The sequence below is a fragment of the Gallinula chloropus genome (genome assembly GCF_964237585.1).
Source record: "Gallinula chloropus genome assembly, chromosome: 5".
Taxonomy (NCBI): domain Eukaryota; kingdom Metazoa; phylum Chordata; class Aves; order Gruiformes; family Rallidae; genus Gallinula; species Gallinula chloropus.
The window spans coordinates 17,974,362-17,993,293 of NC_140090.1; the positions used below are offsets into that span (position 1 = coordinate 17,974,362).

An 18,932-nucleotide genomic window follows, 5' to 3' on the forward strand; every position below is an offset into this window, starting at 1 on the left:
AATTTAAAAACTAAAAAATACTTGAAAGAAACAACTGCTTAGCCCTAGCTCCCGAGCTAGGATGATTTGGTCTGTGGAAACAGGGAGGGCCAGCAACCTGTCCCAATACAAAAGGAAATAAACTTTGAGGTAGATAACTGATCATATACAGCTGACCAGAGAAGTACACAGTTTTGGAAGACAACTTAATTTATCATTCGATTTAAAACATATGCAATTGTAATAAAGAGCTTTAGTAGCAGTGAATTATCTAATATGTGAAGTACAAATAACTGTGTATTTATGAATCAGGAATTTCATAGTTTCAAAATTGGTTTTCTTTACACTTAACACTTGTAGTGATGATGTAAAGTGTGGCACTGCTTGGATCCAAGTCTTCCTTCATGCTTTTGTGTCCATACATCAATTAAAATTATAAAACCTAAATGCAAATGTACAAAAAAGGCACATTCTCCTAACCGCAAACTGGTCCGGCAAAAATAAAGAGTACAGAAGACGTAATGCTGAGACAAATCAGAATTATTGGTTACTGGCTCTTTGTTCTTTGGTAAAGTTACCTTTTAAAAGTGCCAAGTCTTTTTATTTTTTTATTTACCTACTATAGAGAGCTAGTACCCAATCAATTATGCTTCCACTTACATCTCAGCCTATGTTTGAAAATGAGTCCTTTAGCTTTTGCCATTTCGCTGTAATAGCAACTTTTCGGTTTGCTAAGTCTCAGCACGATCCTCATCCTAAAGCACTATCATTAGTATAAAGGAAGGACAGAAACATTCGGTGATATCCCCACCCCAAACTCCCTACTCTACCTATGCTAAAACTAGAACATCAAGTTAGTTTCTGGGAAGAAAAAAAAAAAAAAAGGCGAAAAAAAAGAAGATTTTACATTGCGTCATACAGCAGAGTTCCTAAATCATTCAAACTACCAGAGGGACCTATTGGCATATGGCCTTACAAACAATTTATCCTATTAAAATTTCCCCAGTCAGAAAATGTGTTTCACACAAAACATTTTTCCCCCTCTTGCATTTCACTACCTTACATATTATGTGAAAAATCATTAAAAACACTTACTACACATTAAAAAAGCCAAATTTTCAGCAATTTTTATTGACTACCTTTAAAAGCCCTATGCTGCTGTTTTACAAGGCATAATAGACCAGCTCATTTGGTCAAAGCATTCTACACCATTAGTTTGGACTACTTACTGAAACAGCTACAGCATCGAAAGATTTAAGGCAAATTGGAATTCATAGAAAAGGATAAGACACTTCACACTACATTAAAAGAAAAACAGAAAGCTAAAAGACCAGACACTATAACTGCAACACAGCACTAAAGCAACACTCACACACTGCAAGCACAGAACATCATCTTAGATGTTTTACTATTTTAAACTTCAGAAAACCCATTTCATACAATTAAAAAAAAAAAAAAAGGAAAAAGAAAACAAACAAAATAAAAATAAACCAAAACACAAATTCTGTCATGCACGTGAATAAGTCTTCGTGGTCATCTGTGCATACCCAGAAATTTGAATATTTTTTTTTTTGCGTCATAACACTTGATAAAAATTTTTCTTTTTTACTAAAATAAACCTGTTCATGGGAACAGCTACTAGGTGAATTTAAGGTTTTTCTTATGCACCTTATAGAACTTATAGCAAAAATAGTTTTAGTTGATTTCATTATAAATAACATTTTCAAGAACCTGTGCAAAACTGTCAATAATTCCTAAAGCACAATTGATCAGTAAAATCCATGATTGTTTCAGCCTTTGCACCCTTCTCCAGGCCAGGTCAACACTGGGCATCTGTAAGACAGAAAGGTCAGAGCTAGAGCAGCGGTACAATTGCGCGGGGTTTTCCTAATGTAGCTCCCCTTAAATCCAAATCATTTGCTGTTTTCCATAGCTGTGAGAAGACTAAGGGAACCCAAGCACAGATTTGAGAGGCAACCCAGGCTGCAGCAGGGGTGCTCAGCCCTTCCCCGGATAAGGCTCTGCCAGGATCTGGCCGGTGCCGTGCTTGCCCCTCTAAGCCCCGCTCAGCATGCGGAGTTCCCGCTGGGGAACTGTGAGACTGCACTCAAAGCGATTTCCTTCTTTGTTGTTTTGTTATTGTTGTTTCCTTTTAATTGACCAAAAATGGTTGGGCGTGTGAGCTTATTCCTGCGGCATCTCCGAGGCTTTTGATCTCTATGGAAAGGGAACACAACTTTCTTTCGGTGCAGCCTCAGGGAGAGACTCTGTACAAGTTACAACAGCCAACGCAGAGACAGCTACTCCGTGTTGGTTAATACTTAACAGCAATTCAGGGCTCATTAAATTTGAAGGCAAACTTCTCAATTTACTGTATTGGCTTATTTTGCCATATGGGTTTAAAAAAAATACCCAGCTAATGAAAAAAGCGTAGGTGGCTTTTGAATTTCTCTAGGCAAGGCAAAGTCTGGTATTTTAAGGTTTGTACGTTTACAGGTGCATAATGATCACAAGCAGGTTTTATCAAAGTTCTTTCCTATTCTGACATGGTAGCAACTTTTTACAAAGAAGCTATAAAGTTACTGAATGCAGCCATGAAAGGAAAGAGGAAAGAGGCTGTGTATTTCTGATGGACTGAGTCCACTTGTGCAACTGTGCTAGCTGCCATTTACCTCTTATTTATGGCAGTATGTACACTGACTTTTAATAATGCCTTCCCAAAAGCGCTGCGTGTGCATTTAGAAAGACATTTTAATTTGACAATAGTAACGAAGCCACGACAATTAAGAGACCACACTGTTTCCCATATTTAGGGCAAGAAATAACTGTCCGTTCCCTCCCCTTCACACGTCCGAAAAATGACAAGTACCAACACGTTCCAGGGACAGAAATATCAAATGCCATGCTCTGAGGCTGAAATCAGCTGAGTAATATTAACCTTCCCCACGTGCCCGCTGCCAGAGCGGACGCAGATTTCACTGGCTCCCCACTGCATATAAACACAGGTAGCAGGTTCTTCTCTGAGGATTCAAATAGGTGGAAAATGGGCTTACAGCAAACACACAGAGCTGGGTATTCTACATGGAGTCAGCATTATCGAATGCATCGCAAAGGGCAACATATCTCACCCTTTATGGAGAGTAAAGGCCACTCCTCCTGCCTGGCCCCAGCCTATGGGAAAGATACTGACAGGCTGGGGGAGAGAGAGAAACAGGATGGGGAGATGACATGCGGGATTACGCTCCACTGCCTACCACTCATCTCTGGCAGTAAGGAGGTTTTACATGCCCACAGGGAAGACTTAGGGCAAAAGAAATAATTATTTGAAAAGTGGTTAACACCAGCTGATAGCCTTGGCATAGGAACCACGCAGGAGCCATGATTTTAACACTAGGAGGTGGGAAACAAGAATAGTCTGTGGCTTCGCTTTCTCCCTGTCCTGGATGCAAGTCAAGGATGTGGGCTTTCTCTAGATGCCGGCATTTGGCCAGACTACAATAATAAACACAGGTCATCTGTTGTGCTATGCAGACTGTGCCATCTGTTGAACATGCGAAGTTTCCCCATTAGTTTGTTTCTATCTTTACATTCTTGAACATATAAGAAGTTGTTATGTCAATAATGGGGAGGAGAGCAACGTTGTCAAATAAAGCACCTGACCTGCACAATCAAAAGCAGCAAAATGAGTGCACTATTAGTTCTATACATTTTAGAGAAGATCTCACACAATTACAAGTTCCTCACACATAACTGATTATGATTTTTGAGTATGTAACAAATGCTGTTAGAGCTGTAGAAAAACCCTTCTAAGACAGTCTCTAGCACACGACTGCAACTGAACATAATTTGTTAGTATGAGGTCTTAAAAAATTTGATTTAAAAAATGCTGCAGTCAAGTTGCCTGGTTTACAAAACACTGAAATGTGAGTCAAGGAACATCTAAATTCCAGAATTTTAAAACACAGAGGATGGAGAAGGGGGTGGTTAGTGCAAACAGTATTTTCAGGATGGCAATCTATGCTACATATTTTGCATGGAATGAGTTTGGGTAAAGCTAATGACTGATTAGTAAAGAAAGGCCTAGAGGAAACCTGGAGTGGGAAAGTAAAACAATTCTGGAATTAAAGCCAAGTAAAGATGGGGATTAAAATTTCTGGATCAAACTGCTTTTTTCTCAAATAAAGGGTGAGCTCCGGGAAAAAGGGTCAGCACGGATTTCTACCAGACCCCTGCCTGTGGTCTTTAAGTCAGTTGCAAAGCTGCTTCCAGATCTTACATGTACCACAGAACTAGGGGATGTTATATGTATAAATACAGTTCCCTTTAGCATTGTGACTCTAGTGTTTTTCACTAATTCAGTGTTATTCTTGTGTACAGCATGCTGCCAAGATGAACAAATTAAAATACAACACAATTCAGTTATGGTATAGAGAAATTATTAATACACTGTTACTCATAATTCATTAACTCAATTCTGGAACCTGAATGCTTTCTTTCCTGGCTTCTAACTCTGGCCAAATTCTAATTAACTTCACTGCCTGTCCCCAGATACTATCAGTGTTATTTATATGATACATATATTTTTTAAAAATCAATACAGAATATGGTAAATTATGAAACAAAATAACGTCTTTCACGTCACAGGATGAGCCCCTACCTCACAGTTACTTATTTTGCTGATACGTATATGGAGAATGGTCACTGGACGTCTCTACTGTAACCTGTTGTTGACCACTGGCTTCCTGCAAATAAAATGGAAGACAAAGACATGAGAGACAAAAATCAGGCAGTGTTAACCACAGTCTGTACTTCCATGCGGCTCGTGCAATTAACAGTTCTCAAATCTAAAGTCTTTCTAACATTTCTCAAGTGAGGTATTCCAAATTACAAGTGTTAACTTTGCATTGATTTACATTTCAGCAAACGGAGAAATAAAAGGATCATGCAAACCATGTATTCCTCCACTGCTTAGATGAAAATGTATAAAAACCCAAACCCTTTGACATTATAGAAATAAATACATAAAGGGAGCAAATAACCATTCGTATATTGTCTATTTGCAAATGCAAAAGAGCATTGTGCTCCACCCCTCTTGAGGGGCAGCAAGAAGAATGAGATCTACTTACCACACGTACAAACACTGCCGCCTTGAGTACTGTGGCACAACTGGCACTAGGCAACAAAAAGAATTGTAGCTGGGATGTCACCCACAGACCCCTGGAAAGCCGGGAATGAATCAACTGACTGGGCTCTGGCAGACAGTGCAAGGAGCAGCTAATTGCCACAAGGCCACGTGGGCAGATGCATACACTGAGCTGGACAAGTTCTGGGCTTTCTGGACAGAGACACTTTGAAGTTACAAATGACTTTTGTGCTCTGGAAGAGACAGTCTAGAGCTCGCTCTGAACATAAGTGCTGCAGCATACCCTGTCTGTCTCCTCTGTTACAGAAGTGTTGACCAATAAAAGGGTGCAAGGGAAGTCAAAAGAGCAGACAAACTGCTGTCTACCCTTTAATTACACCCTTTAACTGGACTTGTAGAGGAGTTTATTAGGCAAATATACATGGTGTTCTGAGATGCCAGGGAAAAATTGGGATTCTTTGCAAAAAGCTACAGTCAAGATGTGTTGGCAGAAATGTGTGCTGATAGGAAACATAAATGAAAGATCAAAACCAGCCTGTTCCTATTGGAAATTAGGCTTCACAAGACACAAGGTTCATCTGACCTACTGAGCTATGCTTACACAGAAGACTGCTCCAAGTACTGCAGTGCGACAAGCACAGGTCAGTGTTATAATCCTAGCTACATTAGATGAGAATGATGACACTTTCTAGTTTTAACATACACTGTGTCCAGAGCACACTCCCAGTTATGCTAGGCTTTAAATGGTAGTTCTCCTAGCAGGGAAAACAACAAAAAAAATCGAGTATCATATTCATATTTCTCCTCTCAAGTCTTTTACAGAATATACTGACCTCCACAGGAACCGCTGCTGTCTGGACATGTGTATACTGGGGTATGTAGGCTCCTTGCATAGCTGTTGTGGCTGGCATGTACTAGAAAGACAGACAGTCCATTAAGTTCAGTCAAAGCCCAACATAAATTTAAGAGTATTCAAAATACTGATTATGACATTTGTTAATAGATATTGAGGGTTTCCTAAAGCAACATACACAAGGGAAAGTGTTTTCTGTCTGAAATTAATAGGCCTTTCAGAATAACGAGATATCTGTCCTCTGTTAATCCCAATCATCATATTTTTGTTTTCTAATTCTATCTGCATAGAAAAGAAGGGTCCCTCAGTTTAGAAGCTAGACTGCATCTCTTCTGGTTCAGTTTCTGTTCCACATTTCGTATTACTTCCTGCATCTCTGATCTCCTGAAGAGCAAAGCCAACTCCAGAGTGACCTCCTTTCATTTTCTTTGGTCTGTTTTATTTACTCATTCCCAATTTCTGATCAGTTAGCAGATTGAATAAAAACTGCTAAATGCAATTTAAAACACCTAGACAGTTCTTAATATTTTACTGGATGAAAGACTACTTGAAGGATCACTTTTTTCCTACATGCAGGCTGCACATGCACTGTGATCTACACACAGTATTTTCTACTTGTGTAAGTTCTATTTTGTATTAAATTGCCACATACTGTTCCAGTACTGCCTAATGACAGATGACTCATCTGCTGTGTCAGAGGGCTTATCATCGACGCAGGCTGTAGTGACATGGTGTGGTCCATGGAGGGAGTCAGTACAGCACCCTGTTAAGAGATAGAAAGCAATGGTTGCAGCAACATTCATATTTTAATTACATTTTTGATTTGAGAGTCTAAATGCAGGCTGTTCTTTCAAGGGGATGTACCACAAGAGCTCTCCTTAATGCCAAGCACTGACTCAGGACACAGGTCTGGGCTCTCTGGAATATTGTGCTTGAGCAGATGTGCTTTGCACAGTTTGGTAATGGGGTAATCCTGCCCTGACTTCCTACTGAACATGCAGCCCGTGTGCTGGGGACACCTGCAGAAAACACTTTGTAAAACCTGAGCTTAAACAGACTCTAACTTCAAGGAAAAGGTTGGACGTGTTGCCAGGTACAGGTTCACTTAGCTGAAGCTTTGGACTTTCAGGCTTTCGGAAGAAAAGGTCATCTCATCTTTAGGAATGGAGGGTTTGGAGGAACGTTTGTATTAGGGGAAATCTACCTGTCACATATGACATTCACAGACAGGACTGAGCTGCCCTAATTAATGGCTGGTTTCATTAGCAGACACATTTTAGAAGAGTGGGTTAGCAATGCTGCGTAGAAGATTGATTCTGTGTCTAAATACTAGCTACTGCAATGACCTTTCTATCACTCTTGTACTATTTTGTTAACTTCATAAAATTTATACATGTAATTTTTAAACACTTGAGATTGCTAAATATAGAGGGCACACTCAGAAGCTTTCCAGAGTTATCTGAAATGGAGGGTTATCAACAAATGTCCAACCACATTCTACAAAAGCACACTTCCAAATATTTGGTAGGCTTGCAGAAGTGCTGATTAAAATTGATGGAGGCTCAAAACTAACAGAATTAATTGCTGTATACCAAAATCCAGTGTTTGGAGTCAACAGCTAATCCTTAAAAACTAAAAAAGAAAAAACCCTACAGAGTATAACTGGAAAAACACCATGTGATCAGTGTAGACGAAATGAGTCACAGGCACATCAAACACTAAAAGAATTTCCTGTCTGTAGACTGCAGGCTTCTCTGCAAAGCAAATGAGCAAGACAGCACCAGTCTTTGCACAGGCCAAAACTGAACTTAAGTCAGAAATCTAGAGCATTATTTTCAACTGTGAAATCTCCATCTTGTATACCTGTTACAGCATAGGAACATATTAACTTGTGTTAACAAGTTTTTATGCTTAACAGCATAAAAACAACATATATTTTTAATGAAAATCTGTGCTGACAAAGAAAAGTTAGAAACCATTTGTGTGTGTGTTTTACGCCAGAAAAATCACAAATACAACAACAATTAAGTGTGCGAGAGGGTCTTCTGGTTTAGTATCACCTTCTCTGCATGCACAAGAAGAAAATGTTCTGCCAAGAAGATTTACATTCTATAATCTGCATGGAGAGGTTAATTAAAGTCAAGACAATATCCTTTCTATATCTGGAAACAGGCTTGTTTGTTAACTACAGGACTGCATATATTAAAGCGCCTGTTATTATTTGTAATGCTCATCTCAAGAAATCTAATAAGTCTCAGATATAATGGTACTTAATTGACAAATGACATAGATAAGAAGCAAAATATCATGGGGGAGCATAGATTAGAATGCCTGACAGTCTGGTACAGATGCCACAGCCAGAAGTATAGGGAGACTTGCATTACTCATGAGCGGTGAAGCCAGAACAAGCTATGCAGGTTCTCTCAAGTGAGTGCCCATAACGTCATTTATATCATTTCATCCATCTGTCTCTCACAAATTATCCAGTCTGAACTATTCTAGACCCACTCTAAAACCTTGGATCTTCAACTCCAACTCCTGGTAGGGAGACAGCATGTAAAACATTGGTATTTACAAAGTACTTTTCATTTAAATAATAAAAAAGGAAGGTTTCCTCAGGAAGCTGACTTGCTAACTCTAATTGTCCTCATTGCCTTGATAACCTGAAGGCAACTTTCTTTTTTTTTTCCCCTAATAAAATGAGGCTCCAATTCAGGTTACTATCTTTGTTTCTCTTATCATTTTGATCCACGATTTAATCATGATGTAATTGTCAGAACTCTGGAAGTAATTGGGTGGGAATTGATCTGTTTCCTGTTGTTTATAAAGTATGTAAAGCGTTCATACTGCAGTAACACAACAATGCATAAAAACTTACTGGGTGCTGCATTATGTATGGTTGAGGCTGCATCCAAGAAGGACTCTGAACCTAGAACGAAATTAGAATTTTACTTTTTCATTTGTCATTCTTTTCCTGAATACTCCATCTGAGATATAGTAGTAATCTAACAAATCATGTTAACAAGCCCCTCCTTCATACAGTCATTTTCTAATGCAATCAGTGGAGCAACACTGATGTCTATGAAAAGTGTATGTATTGTACCTGTAAATCAGAAAAAAGATTTGGAGACAATATATCACATGCACCTTTCAGATCAGCACACTATGGTTTTAGTGCAGGTCTCAAACATTTTCAAGTATGCTGAAAGTTCCAAGAGATGCATGGGAGATTTCTGCTGTGTTCAAAAATGAGGCACCTTCTTTTGTGCTTGAAATTCCCTTTGGGAAAAGTAATTTGGATCTCAGAAGATACAGCATCATTTGCCTTCTAGTGTGATCAGAATAAAGTCAATTATTGGATTTTCATAAGGGAAAAAGAAAACAAATTCTGTAGGCAGCTTGTTTCAGGAACAAGGAGAAGCTTCAGGAGAACTGTTCTTCTCCAAGACCTTGTGGGTTGTTAGTCCCCAAGGACAGGAGAGGAGAAGGTTCTGAGGAGCACTTCTGCTCTTGCAACTCGCATGTTCACTCTCCAAAAACGCTGACTACCCAATTAAATTAAGGCAGGATGCTTCACTTTGCATGACAAGGTAAATTAAAAAGTTTCAAAGGTAAACAAATAGGTTGCATAGTTATCTTAGTTAAAAAGAGCTGGTTGCAACAGGATGCTGACCTGCACAGCACCAGCAGAACTGACTCGCCACTGCGGCCGGACAGTTAAAGCCCCTCAAACAGCTCTACCATCACTCCCAGAGTCCCGTGAGCGGGACAGGTGGACGGACAGTCTTGAAACAAATCCAGGTGAGGAATTTTCTGAAAGATGGAAGTATTTCTTCCCTCCTTTTGGTACTGACTTTCAGATCAGAGCTTTTTTAAAAATTATTTTTCAATCAGAAAAAAAAACAGCAAACAGGAGTTTAAAAATGGAAAACACTTGAACCCTCCCTATCCTCAGGCAAAAGTTGGATGGCAAAAATACTGGTACAGCCTGACTAAAGCTTTGGCTAATCTACTCATACTATGATAGTAACTTGATTAGTACCATCATGGTTATACACGAGTTGCAGAAACAAACACTAGCCAAAACTTTCTTTAATTTGTTTACCTTTACTAAGAATAAATCTAGGAACAGGTTATACCATACCTCAAAAGAAAAAAAAAATAAAAATCATGCTCTTGTGATATGTCCTGTTGTGTGCATCACAGAATGCTGCAGGTTTTAGTGGGAAGGGCTCAGTAATGAACAAGTGACTAATGCTCAGTTGTGAAACTCTTCTGGCCAAGAACCTCCTTCCTCCCCAGTACAGAATACTTGAATTTAATTTTCAGTTCCTATTACCATGGCACATTAAGTGTAATGGTGTTAATAACTCCATGCACAATAATTTAAATTCCATGGTGTGTACACTGAAATACTGGTAACAATATTCTTGGAAGCCCACTTTATTGTGGCCTGTCCATCTCAATAAGCCCAGAAAAGCAATACTATATTCCTAAGAAGCATGTTTCCATGCCAGCTCCTGACTTTTACTCAAATTCTGAATATCTGACAATCTTATATTGATAAATCATTTATATTTTAATAAAAAACAGTAGCTAATTCTACTTAAATATTTTTCTGGGTAAAAACTTGAGTAGTTTCTGAGATATTGCTGTACAAAACAGAATGATTCAATATACTGAAAAATACAGTACTAGCACTGTCTGCCAAGAGCAAACATCTTGTTGCGTAAGTCACCTCAGAAATTAATATAAAATTAATCCAGCTGCCCTTTACCCCATAGTACACTGCTTCCTACATAATGCTCTGCTCTCACAGGAAGACATTAGACCACCAAACTAATATTAGACAATTCTTCCTCATCTTTTTTACCTAGAATGGGAGGGTACGTGGAAGTTTCTGAAAGGGAATACTGACCAAACGTCCCACTGTGCCTCCATTAGTCTTCTATATGCCTTCAAAGTAGCCTTCTGTATTCATTTTCACCCAGAGCAAGCTAGCAAACTCAGCACATATCTCACTGAAAAGCAAAGAGCCTCTTCTCCTTTCCCTGACATAGAGGTAAGAATCTTCCAAATTTAATTAGTTTTGGTTATGTCCGACCCAAACCACTGATGTTGCACTGAAATGCCAAAATAGATGATCATTTCATTTTTGCTTGGATAATCAGCATCTCTTGAGTAGTCATTACAGAGAATCTAATCTGAGACTGCATTAAAAGCAAAGTTGCTTCTAAACCGAAATGTACGATGCCCTAAAACTGAGCACTCCTAAGGGATTTACATCAAAGTACAAAAAATGTTCTGCATAATTTCTCAGCAGGTTGAGTTGTCTGTCAGTGTCCCTTAGTGGAGACTCAAGATGACACCTATCAGAATTCCCTTTCAGCAAGCTTTGGACTTGGGTCTAATACAAAAAATATGTCTGATTAATATTTTCATTTAGTGTTCAAAGTAAAGTCACGCAGTTCTAGACTATTAAATTCTTCACTCCTAACATGAAAACACTGAAATTGAACGTGAATTGAATTTGAAGTCACAGGTCTCTTTCAAATTTCCTTCTCTCATGGCAAGAAAGTTTCTGTACCCTTCTTAGTACATCTATGTAACACTTCACTTGGCTTTTTTTTTTTTTTTTCAGTGAAACAACCTTGAGCTAAGTTCAAAAAGCATGGAGAAATATCTTTGAAATAGAATTTAACCAAATCATGAAGGTTTTAACTAAAGAATAACTATTTTTAAGATTATTGTTGACACTGAAAGAACTTGACTAAAAGAAAATGGAAAATCATACTTGAAATGCAGAAGTGGTTAAAATTACCTTAGCTATCAGCACAAGTTAGAGACTTTGTTTTGCAAGACACCATGTATTTCATTGAATTGTTGTGCTTCCTGAAACAAATACACCTTTAGTTTTTAAGGCCCTCATTTTCATGCTGTACAGCACAGAGAGGCCACTTCATTAAAATGAAGCATTACCGGAGAATTCATAAAACCAGACGTAGCAACTGTTTCATTGGAGCTTATGTTTATTTATCATTTCAGCTATGAAGTTCTAAACACAAACCTGGTACGTTGAAACCGGAGAAGCAATATATGGCGTAATAGATGTCTGGGTGATCATTCTGTTTGCTGTAATACTGTAAGGTGACGGATAAAATCTAGAAAAAGCAGAAATATTTATTAAATGCCAGTTCTGTACATCTTTCATAGTGCAAACTTTTTTTCCGCTTAGTGCAGCATTTTTTAACGTACCCATTTTGTAAAGCAGCTGTGGTTGGATCATACGTGAGTGTCATTCCAGCCTTTAAAAGAAAGAAAGTGGAAAGGAAGAGTTGACAGAATTTTGATTGTAAATTATTACTCATAGTTTTTCTTTAGTTGCATTCTTTTTAACTCAGAATTTGTACTTAAATAGTTTATTACTACCAGTTAGGGAAAGGTTAATTGACAGAAATAATTCTGTAGTGAAAAGAGTCCGTGGCATTGGCTGTGAATACAAGTTTCCAAGTTCCCAGCATGAGGAACAAAATGCAATCTATGAAATACCTGGCTAAGAGAACGCATGTTTCAGAGGCAGGGCATGAAGATGATTACGTTAGGGTGTTGCCTACAATATATTAACTATAAAAATGAATGGGGAGTGCTGTTTTTCAGAAGACACATTTGAATTTTCTTGTCTCATATAAATGAGGTGTCTAGGCTTGCTAACCGCAGTAAGCCTATGCAACTATTATCTTGAACATTAAAGATTAAAAAAGCTGTGACTGAAAAAAATTAATGCTGGACTGGTATACTATTTTAATCTTATGAAAGTGATGTGCATTTCAGTGCCGCATAAATCAAAGGATTACTTACTACATGTAAATAAAGTTATATTTCAGGTAGTTTTATAATATGAGAAGTCTCTCAGGCACATTCCTGACCAAGTTGAAGGAAATTTTATTGTTGACTTTAATACAGTAGGATTTAAGAGTTTTGCATTTTCCCTTCTTTCCTCTTAAGAAAGATACAGTTAGGTATTTTACAGAGTTGCAAACTGACAACTATGAGTTGCTTGCACGTTTTAATTTGCTAAAGAGCCAAGCCAAGAAGTACCAATGCCTATCATTTTCATAAGTATTCATTATTGTACACCCGCACTAAAGCTTGAAGGGAGAACTTACAAGTCTCACCTCGCCTTCTCTGTGCCACGCTCTTCCATTCTGTATATATTTGTTCTGATTCTGTCTCTTTTTCTGTCCTCCATCGGCAAACTTGCACAACAGAGGTTCTGCAGGAACTGAGAAGAAAGAAAGAAAGAATATTAAGTGAAGTAGTGTTCATACACTGGTGCTCCACACTCCAAACAAGGTATGGTTTTGAATTTATGGTCCCAGTATGACAGATTACATGGAAACATACTAGAACATCAATGCCTGTTCTGCTGAGCACAAAGATAGCTGCCACACACAAACAGAGCATCTGGAACGCCTTATGTCTTTGATTTTAAACTACTGCTCTAAACCTGTTGGAAAGAAACACGGTCTGTGTATCCTGGAGTATGTGTCTGGTGGTCTGGGCATGAATGAGAACTGCCATCTGAATTCTGAGCTTTGCCTCTTAGGAAGTACAACTAAGGAGGGTGGAGATTAAACCTAGGGAAAGGCCTTTAATGTATTTCCCCACCCCTTGGAGGTTTCCGTAATGTTCCAAAGCTTAATCTGTTCTGCTCATCCAGAACAGCCAGAAGAGCTGGCACAGCTCCTCCACATACTCCAGCCAGCAGGGTGGAGCGGGTACATTTATCTCCTGCCACCTTGCACTGAAAAAATGCCACAACTGTCCATTCCCTTTTTATCTCTGCTCAACGAAGAGCACACAATGCAACCAGAAATTCTTCTAGATGCCTCTTTTCTCATTTTCTGCATCCTGTAATGAAATGATATCACTATGCTTTTTTGGGTTTTGCGTAACATAATTCTGACCATCATCTCAAATTTTAACTGCAATATTTAAGCAATGAAAAAGAAAAGTTTGCACAGTATTCTTTCCCTGTTACTAGCCTAAATGGCAACAGCTTCTTAGTACCTATGGCTGAAGCACAGCTCTGCTACATCACACCACACCCTCCCTAATCACAGGGTGGAAGCACTGTTATGACTTGGATATGAACACTTCTCTGCCAATAATTCCTGACACATGAGCTGTCTCAGCTTTACCATGACACTCCTCCAGTCATTCTCTGTTTGGAAACACCTTCATAAGACACAGCTGGATCTGAAAACATGCAAGTTTCAAATGTAGAGTAAACGCACAGGGTGTGAGGGCCACCCGCAAAAACACAACCCCAAGAAAAAATCCAGCGCTCCCTAGCAGGCAGCAAAATCTATTCACATAACTATGGCCAGTGCCAACATGCTCCTCTTTCGTAAATACAGAGTGAGGATTGGTATTGAAAACCTTTGAGACTTATAACCTGGCAAAGAGCTTCTCTTATAAAACTTTGGCACAAAACTTACCCTAACGGCCAAGTCATTGCTGGCGTTGGGTGGCGTGCCTAAAACACTGGGAAAGCATCCACTTCCCACATGATACATCTTTTTATGGCCTTCTCTACAAAAGACAGATGGACTGGGAGACAGAACTGATGTGTGGCTCCCTGTCTCATCTCCAACAGTGACCACGCATCCATCAAGCTTGCATCTCTCCTACCTGTGCACTATTATTCAGCAGCCAAAAAGCTTGACTATTAGAGATTCAGATTTTAGTACTAAACATGACAGTTGCACTAATTTAGAAAGTATTACCTCACAAAGAATGGTAATTTAAATCCTATAATCATAAAATAAACCAGGGAAAGGCTAATGACACTGGAAAAAATACCAGAGATTTAAGAACAGTGGAATAAATGTACATGGAAATAGAAACATAGGAGACACTCGAAACCACTGTCTTCAGAATCTTTCATTTCTGAGGGGACTTTTCTGCATTTCCAAAATTGAGTTTGCTTTGTGGTCTTTTATCATGAGAAACAACTTCTATCTCTGTGTATTTGGGGCAAAAAGATAGTGTATCAATATGCTGATGATTCGTCATTACTATATAAAAGCTAAATCCCAATAATGTTGGTCATACCACATAGCATTTTTATCCACATACACTTTTGTTGAAATAAGAGTTCATCTCAGGTGTTAGTCAATATGGGTAAAATTTTCAGGTTCTGGTCTGAAATTATTTTTACTCTGATCTTACGCAGTGAGGAGGAAAAAAACTATTCATCTGAAAGGGAGAACTGAGATCCAAATACTAAAATTATCTGTACTTAATTAAAACACTCTTGATTTTTTTTTTTAAAGAAAAGCTCTTCCCCACCTTGAATATCTCTGGCTACTCATAAATTATTTCAAACCACCTGGTATTGCAGGAAGCAGGTGCGACTTCCAAAGTACACACTATAAATTTTTGGATGAAGTCAAAAGAAACTGGCATGAGAACAACTTATAAAGACACCAGAAAATACCTAAAAGTTTCTAGCCCCGTGATTCTTTATTGCAGCATTCAGCCAGTGAACACGCTAGAGCCGCATTATGCTTTCACTAAAAGTCCCCACAGTAAATTCTAGAAAACTTTTCTGAAAGCATATTTTGTACTTACCTTTCTCATTATTGTCTCACAATAAAGGTATTTTTTTTAAATGTCAGAATAAACCTGCCCAAATGTTTGAGTAAAATGTTCATAAAAGCCTATTTTAAGAATAAATACAAGTTTTTGTGTCAGTAGGCAACTGAAAAGAACTAAATTTTAAGTGATGAAGCAACTTCTGTGGTGTACTGGAAACACTCTCCTGACAAATTTAGAGACAAAGAAAAGCTGGAACAAGAATTGTCCCCATGTACTAGATTTTACTTATGTAACATCCAAATCCTGCAGCAATGAAAAAAAAAAATTAAAAGGCATGCATTTGTGATTTTCCATAAGTTGGCGCTCCATCTTACTCAACAAAGATCTGGTCATGGGAACCTTTGTTTGTCTGACCTTCCAGCTTCTCTTGCTTCACATTGTGTCCATAAATGAAGCCAAATGCTGTGAAAGTTCCAACTCACATTAAAAAAAAAAAAAAAAAATTAAAAAAAAAAATTTAAGTGGACCGCCTACTTAATACCACCAGCTGCTGTGAGAAGGATCTACAGCATTTGCCTTCCCTGATTCCAGTTCAAGATCTGAACACTTATAGTGAGGACTGCTGCAGTTGAAAGCCTAGCTGCAATTTTTGGCTGCTCTTCCCTACTTGTGACCCGAGTTCTTTGCTTCAGGGACACAATGACTGATGGTCAGATGGAGAGCTGTACGGAGATAAACCTTCCCGGGAGCCAAGTATGATCTATTGATTGTCCTCCCACCAAGGAATGAACATCATCCTTACTCTCTTTAAATCTGAAATTGATTTCTTCATCTTACCTTTCCTCATATTTTTCACAAGTACATAAAGATACTCCCTTGCACACACAAACATGTATATAGTATATATATATATATTAAAAAAAACTCCAGTAAGCTTACAGACAGGTCAAGCAATCTTTTTTTGTAGTCCAGGAAGGAAGGGAGAGTCATTTTTATTGTTTAATTGTTGGGAAGTGTGTAGGCCCAGTGATGAAAAGGATGATTAATCATGACTTGTCTGTATGTGCAAGACGGGGAGGCACAGTATAAATACTCAGAGCTGAATTCACAGCTAAGGGACAGCTGATACAAAAGGCTAAGACTCAGAGTGGACTTTTGCTTCTGCAGGTAAGGCACCATGTTTAAAACACCTGCTCACTGACACTTCATGAAAACCAAGGGGTTTTAGAGGCCCTCTGAGCTGCAGCTATGGAGGCGCCTGTCACTGTGAGCTTCAACGGCAGGTCAGAGCTGTACAACGTGGCTGTGGCAAAGTGCTGACCATCTCCTCCTGCCCTGAATCACCCTCCTCTAACGCTGATGTTTTTACAGTAAAAAAAGATGTGAATGCAATTGTTTGTCCAGAGAGTAAATACTTCCTTGTCATACATATGTTGTGCCCACGTATACGTTAGAATTCAGTCTTTGTTTAGTTCTTTGGTGTCTACCCAAATATGTGATACTACAAATGCATGAACAAAATTGATGTTATGTTGGGCTTTGTGCTTACACCCTTGACTTTACACAGCTAATTTTATCAACTTTTCAATAAATCCTGCTTTCATATATTAAAAATATACAACAAAATAGCTTAAAAATACTATCATTTGAATCAGTTTTCAGTTAAACTGCATCCTTTGGTGACTTTCATTGCTTATTTTCTATTAAGAGAGCAGATGGGACTAATGAATTCTAACATTAAAACTTCACTTTAATGATAGATCAAGGCTGTGCAGATAGAAACCTTTGCCAAAAGCTGTGGGAATTAAAAAAGAAGCACAAACCAAGATCTCAGATTTCAGTAGCTTTATATGTTTAAATTAAAATGAAATATATACTCCTTACCATCCTAATCTTCACTTAAATGCAGTGTTCAGGGTTACATTTCTTTAATAATTTACACAGGGTTTAGTAATTTGCCACAGGAGTGTATTTTGAGTGGTTTTAAATAGCATTTTTCTATTCAATTCCAATGTTGCTTTTAAAAACTAAGCAGCAATTACAAACGATGAGAACTAGAGCAGTGAAAGCTTCTAATCTTTAATGGGTAAAATCTTGGTTCCTCTGCCTTCAGTGTGACAATCAGAAGTAACACCAGCACCATGACCTCTTGATACTCTTTAGCAGTGGTTTACAGACAGTGGTTCATGGATTGTTTCTAAAGGATCTGTGAAAAATAACTAAGAAATGTGAGTTTATGGTCAAGAGGCTTTAATTTACCACACAGCGATCTGCAGTGCTGGATACTTTGTAAAGGTAAGTAAATAGAAACAGCTCAAAAAACAACTGCCACAAGGTAACTACTTCAAGGCTCCCTTTTCACTCCTCTCCTGCACAAGAAAGATGTCCAAGACCAGAAGAATTTCAAACAGTAGCAAGTACTATACCGAGTGGACCTCCTAGTCTACAAGTAGGAGCACGGTTCTCACACTTGTCTTCAATTTCCTCCCTACAACAAACCTGAGCGAAACAATATTTGTCCTAAGTAGGAAGAGGAGAGTGGGTCATGGATGACCCAATTTTATGGTCATCACCATAACCCACCATTCCTGAAGCAAAGATGGTATGAGTTGCTCAGAAAAAATGCTCTCTACCTTACACCCATTAAAACAAAATCACCCAAGTTATTTTTCAGTCAAAGTGTTAAATAACCATAGAATGCATAAGGTTGGAAGGGACCTTTAGAGGTCATCTAGTCCAACTCCCCTGCAGTGAGCAGGGACATCTCTACTAATCCATAAAGCCTATGCAATGCATGAAACTAACTTCTGTATTTATAATTTTAAATGTAAAAGAGGAAAATGCACTCAGACTTACACATACCTTACATATGCCATAGAACAACTGTTTTCTGTAATTATTTATATAATTATTCTCACGTATCATCATGTAGCTACATGCTGCTGTGATAGGGAGAAGATGCTTTTCATGATTTCGCCCAGCAGAGCGTTTCTAAAATTATTCTAGGTCCAACACAAGACAAAAAGACAGTGAACATTAAGTATCATCTTCAGAGGAGGAAGGCCAAGCGTGCTGCTCTGTCCTCACTATTCATCTTCCCTGTCTTGGCTCCTTATAATAGTCTAGTTACTGTTTCCTCCAATTCATGTCAAGAGGATCATGTCTCACGGGAGAGCAGAAAAGCATTAAGTATCACATTATTCACTGAAAACAATCATTCTTTAAAGAGCAAAGTAGAACTAAATGCATAAATTATTTCAAGATTATAGCAATCATGTAATAAACATACAGTTGAGAACTAAATACAAAAATGGAAGTCCTTAACTCACATAGCAAAAGTACAGCCCCCGACTT

General features: G+C 38.3%; 1 protein-coding gene across 2 annotated transcripts in view; it reads right to left on the reverse strand.

Annotated features, from left to right (window-relative positions):
* Positions 1-936: 936 nt before the first annotated feature.
* Positions 937-18,932, reverse strand: part of RBMS1 (RNA binding motif single stranded interacting protein 1) — a 74,409-nt gene continuing 56,413 nt past the window's right edge. Inside the window, exons 7-14 of one of the 2 annotated variants that reach the window (XM_084265740.1) lie at positions 13,151-13,257; positions 12,231-12,280; positions 12,043-12,136; positions 8,854-8,904; positions 6,628-6,738; positions 5,956-6,036; positions 4,637-4,721; positions 937-1,812 (exon numbers count right to left, since the gene is read on the reverse strand). In XM_084265740.1, coding sequence (XP_084121866.1) covers positions 4,644-4,721; positions 5,956-6,036; positions 6,628-6,738; positions 8,854-8,904; positions 12,043-12,136; positions 12,231-12,280; positions 13,151-13,257 — 572 coding nt within the window. In that variant the 3' untranslated portion in view covers positions 937-1,812; positions 4,637-4,643. Of the gene's footprint in view, positions 1,813-4,636; positions 4,722-5,955; positions 6,037-6,627; positions 6,739-8,853; positions 8,905-12,042; positions 12,137-12,230; positions 12,281-13,141; positions 13,258-18,932 lie in introns of both variants that reach the window. The other variant, XM_084265739.1, reaches the window with a different exon arrangement.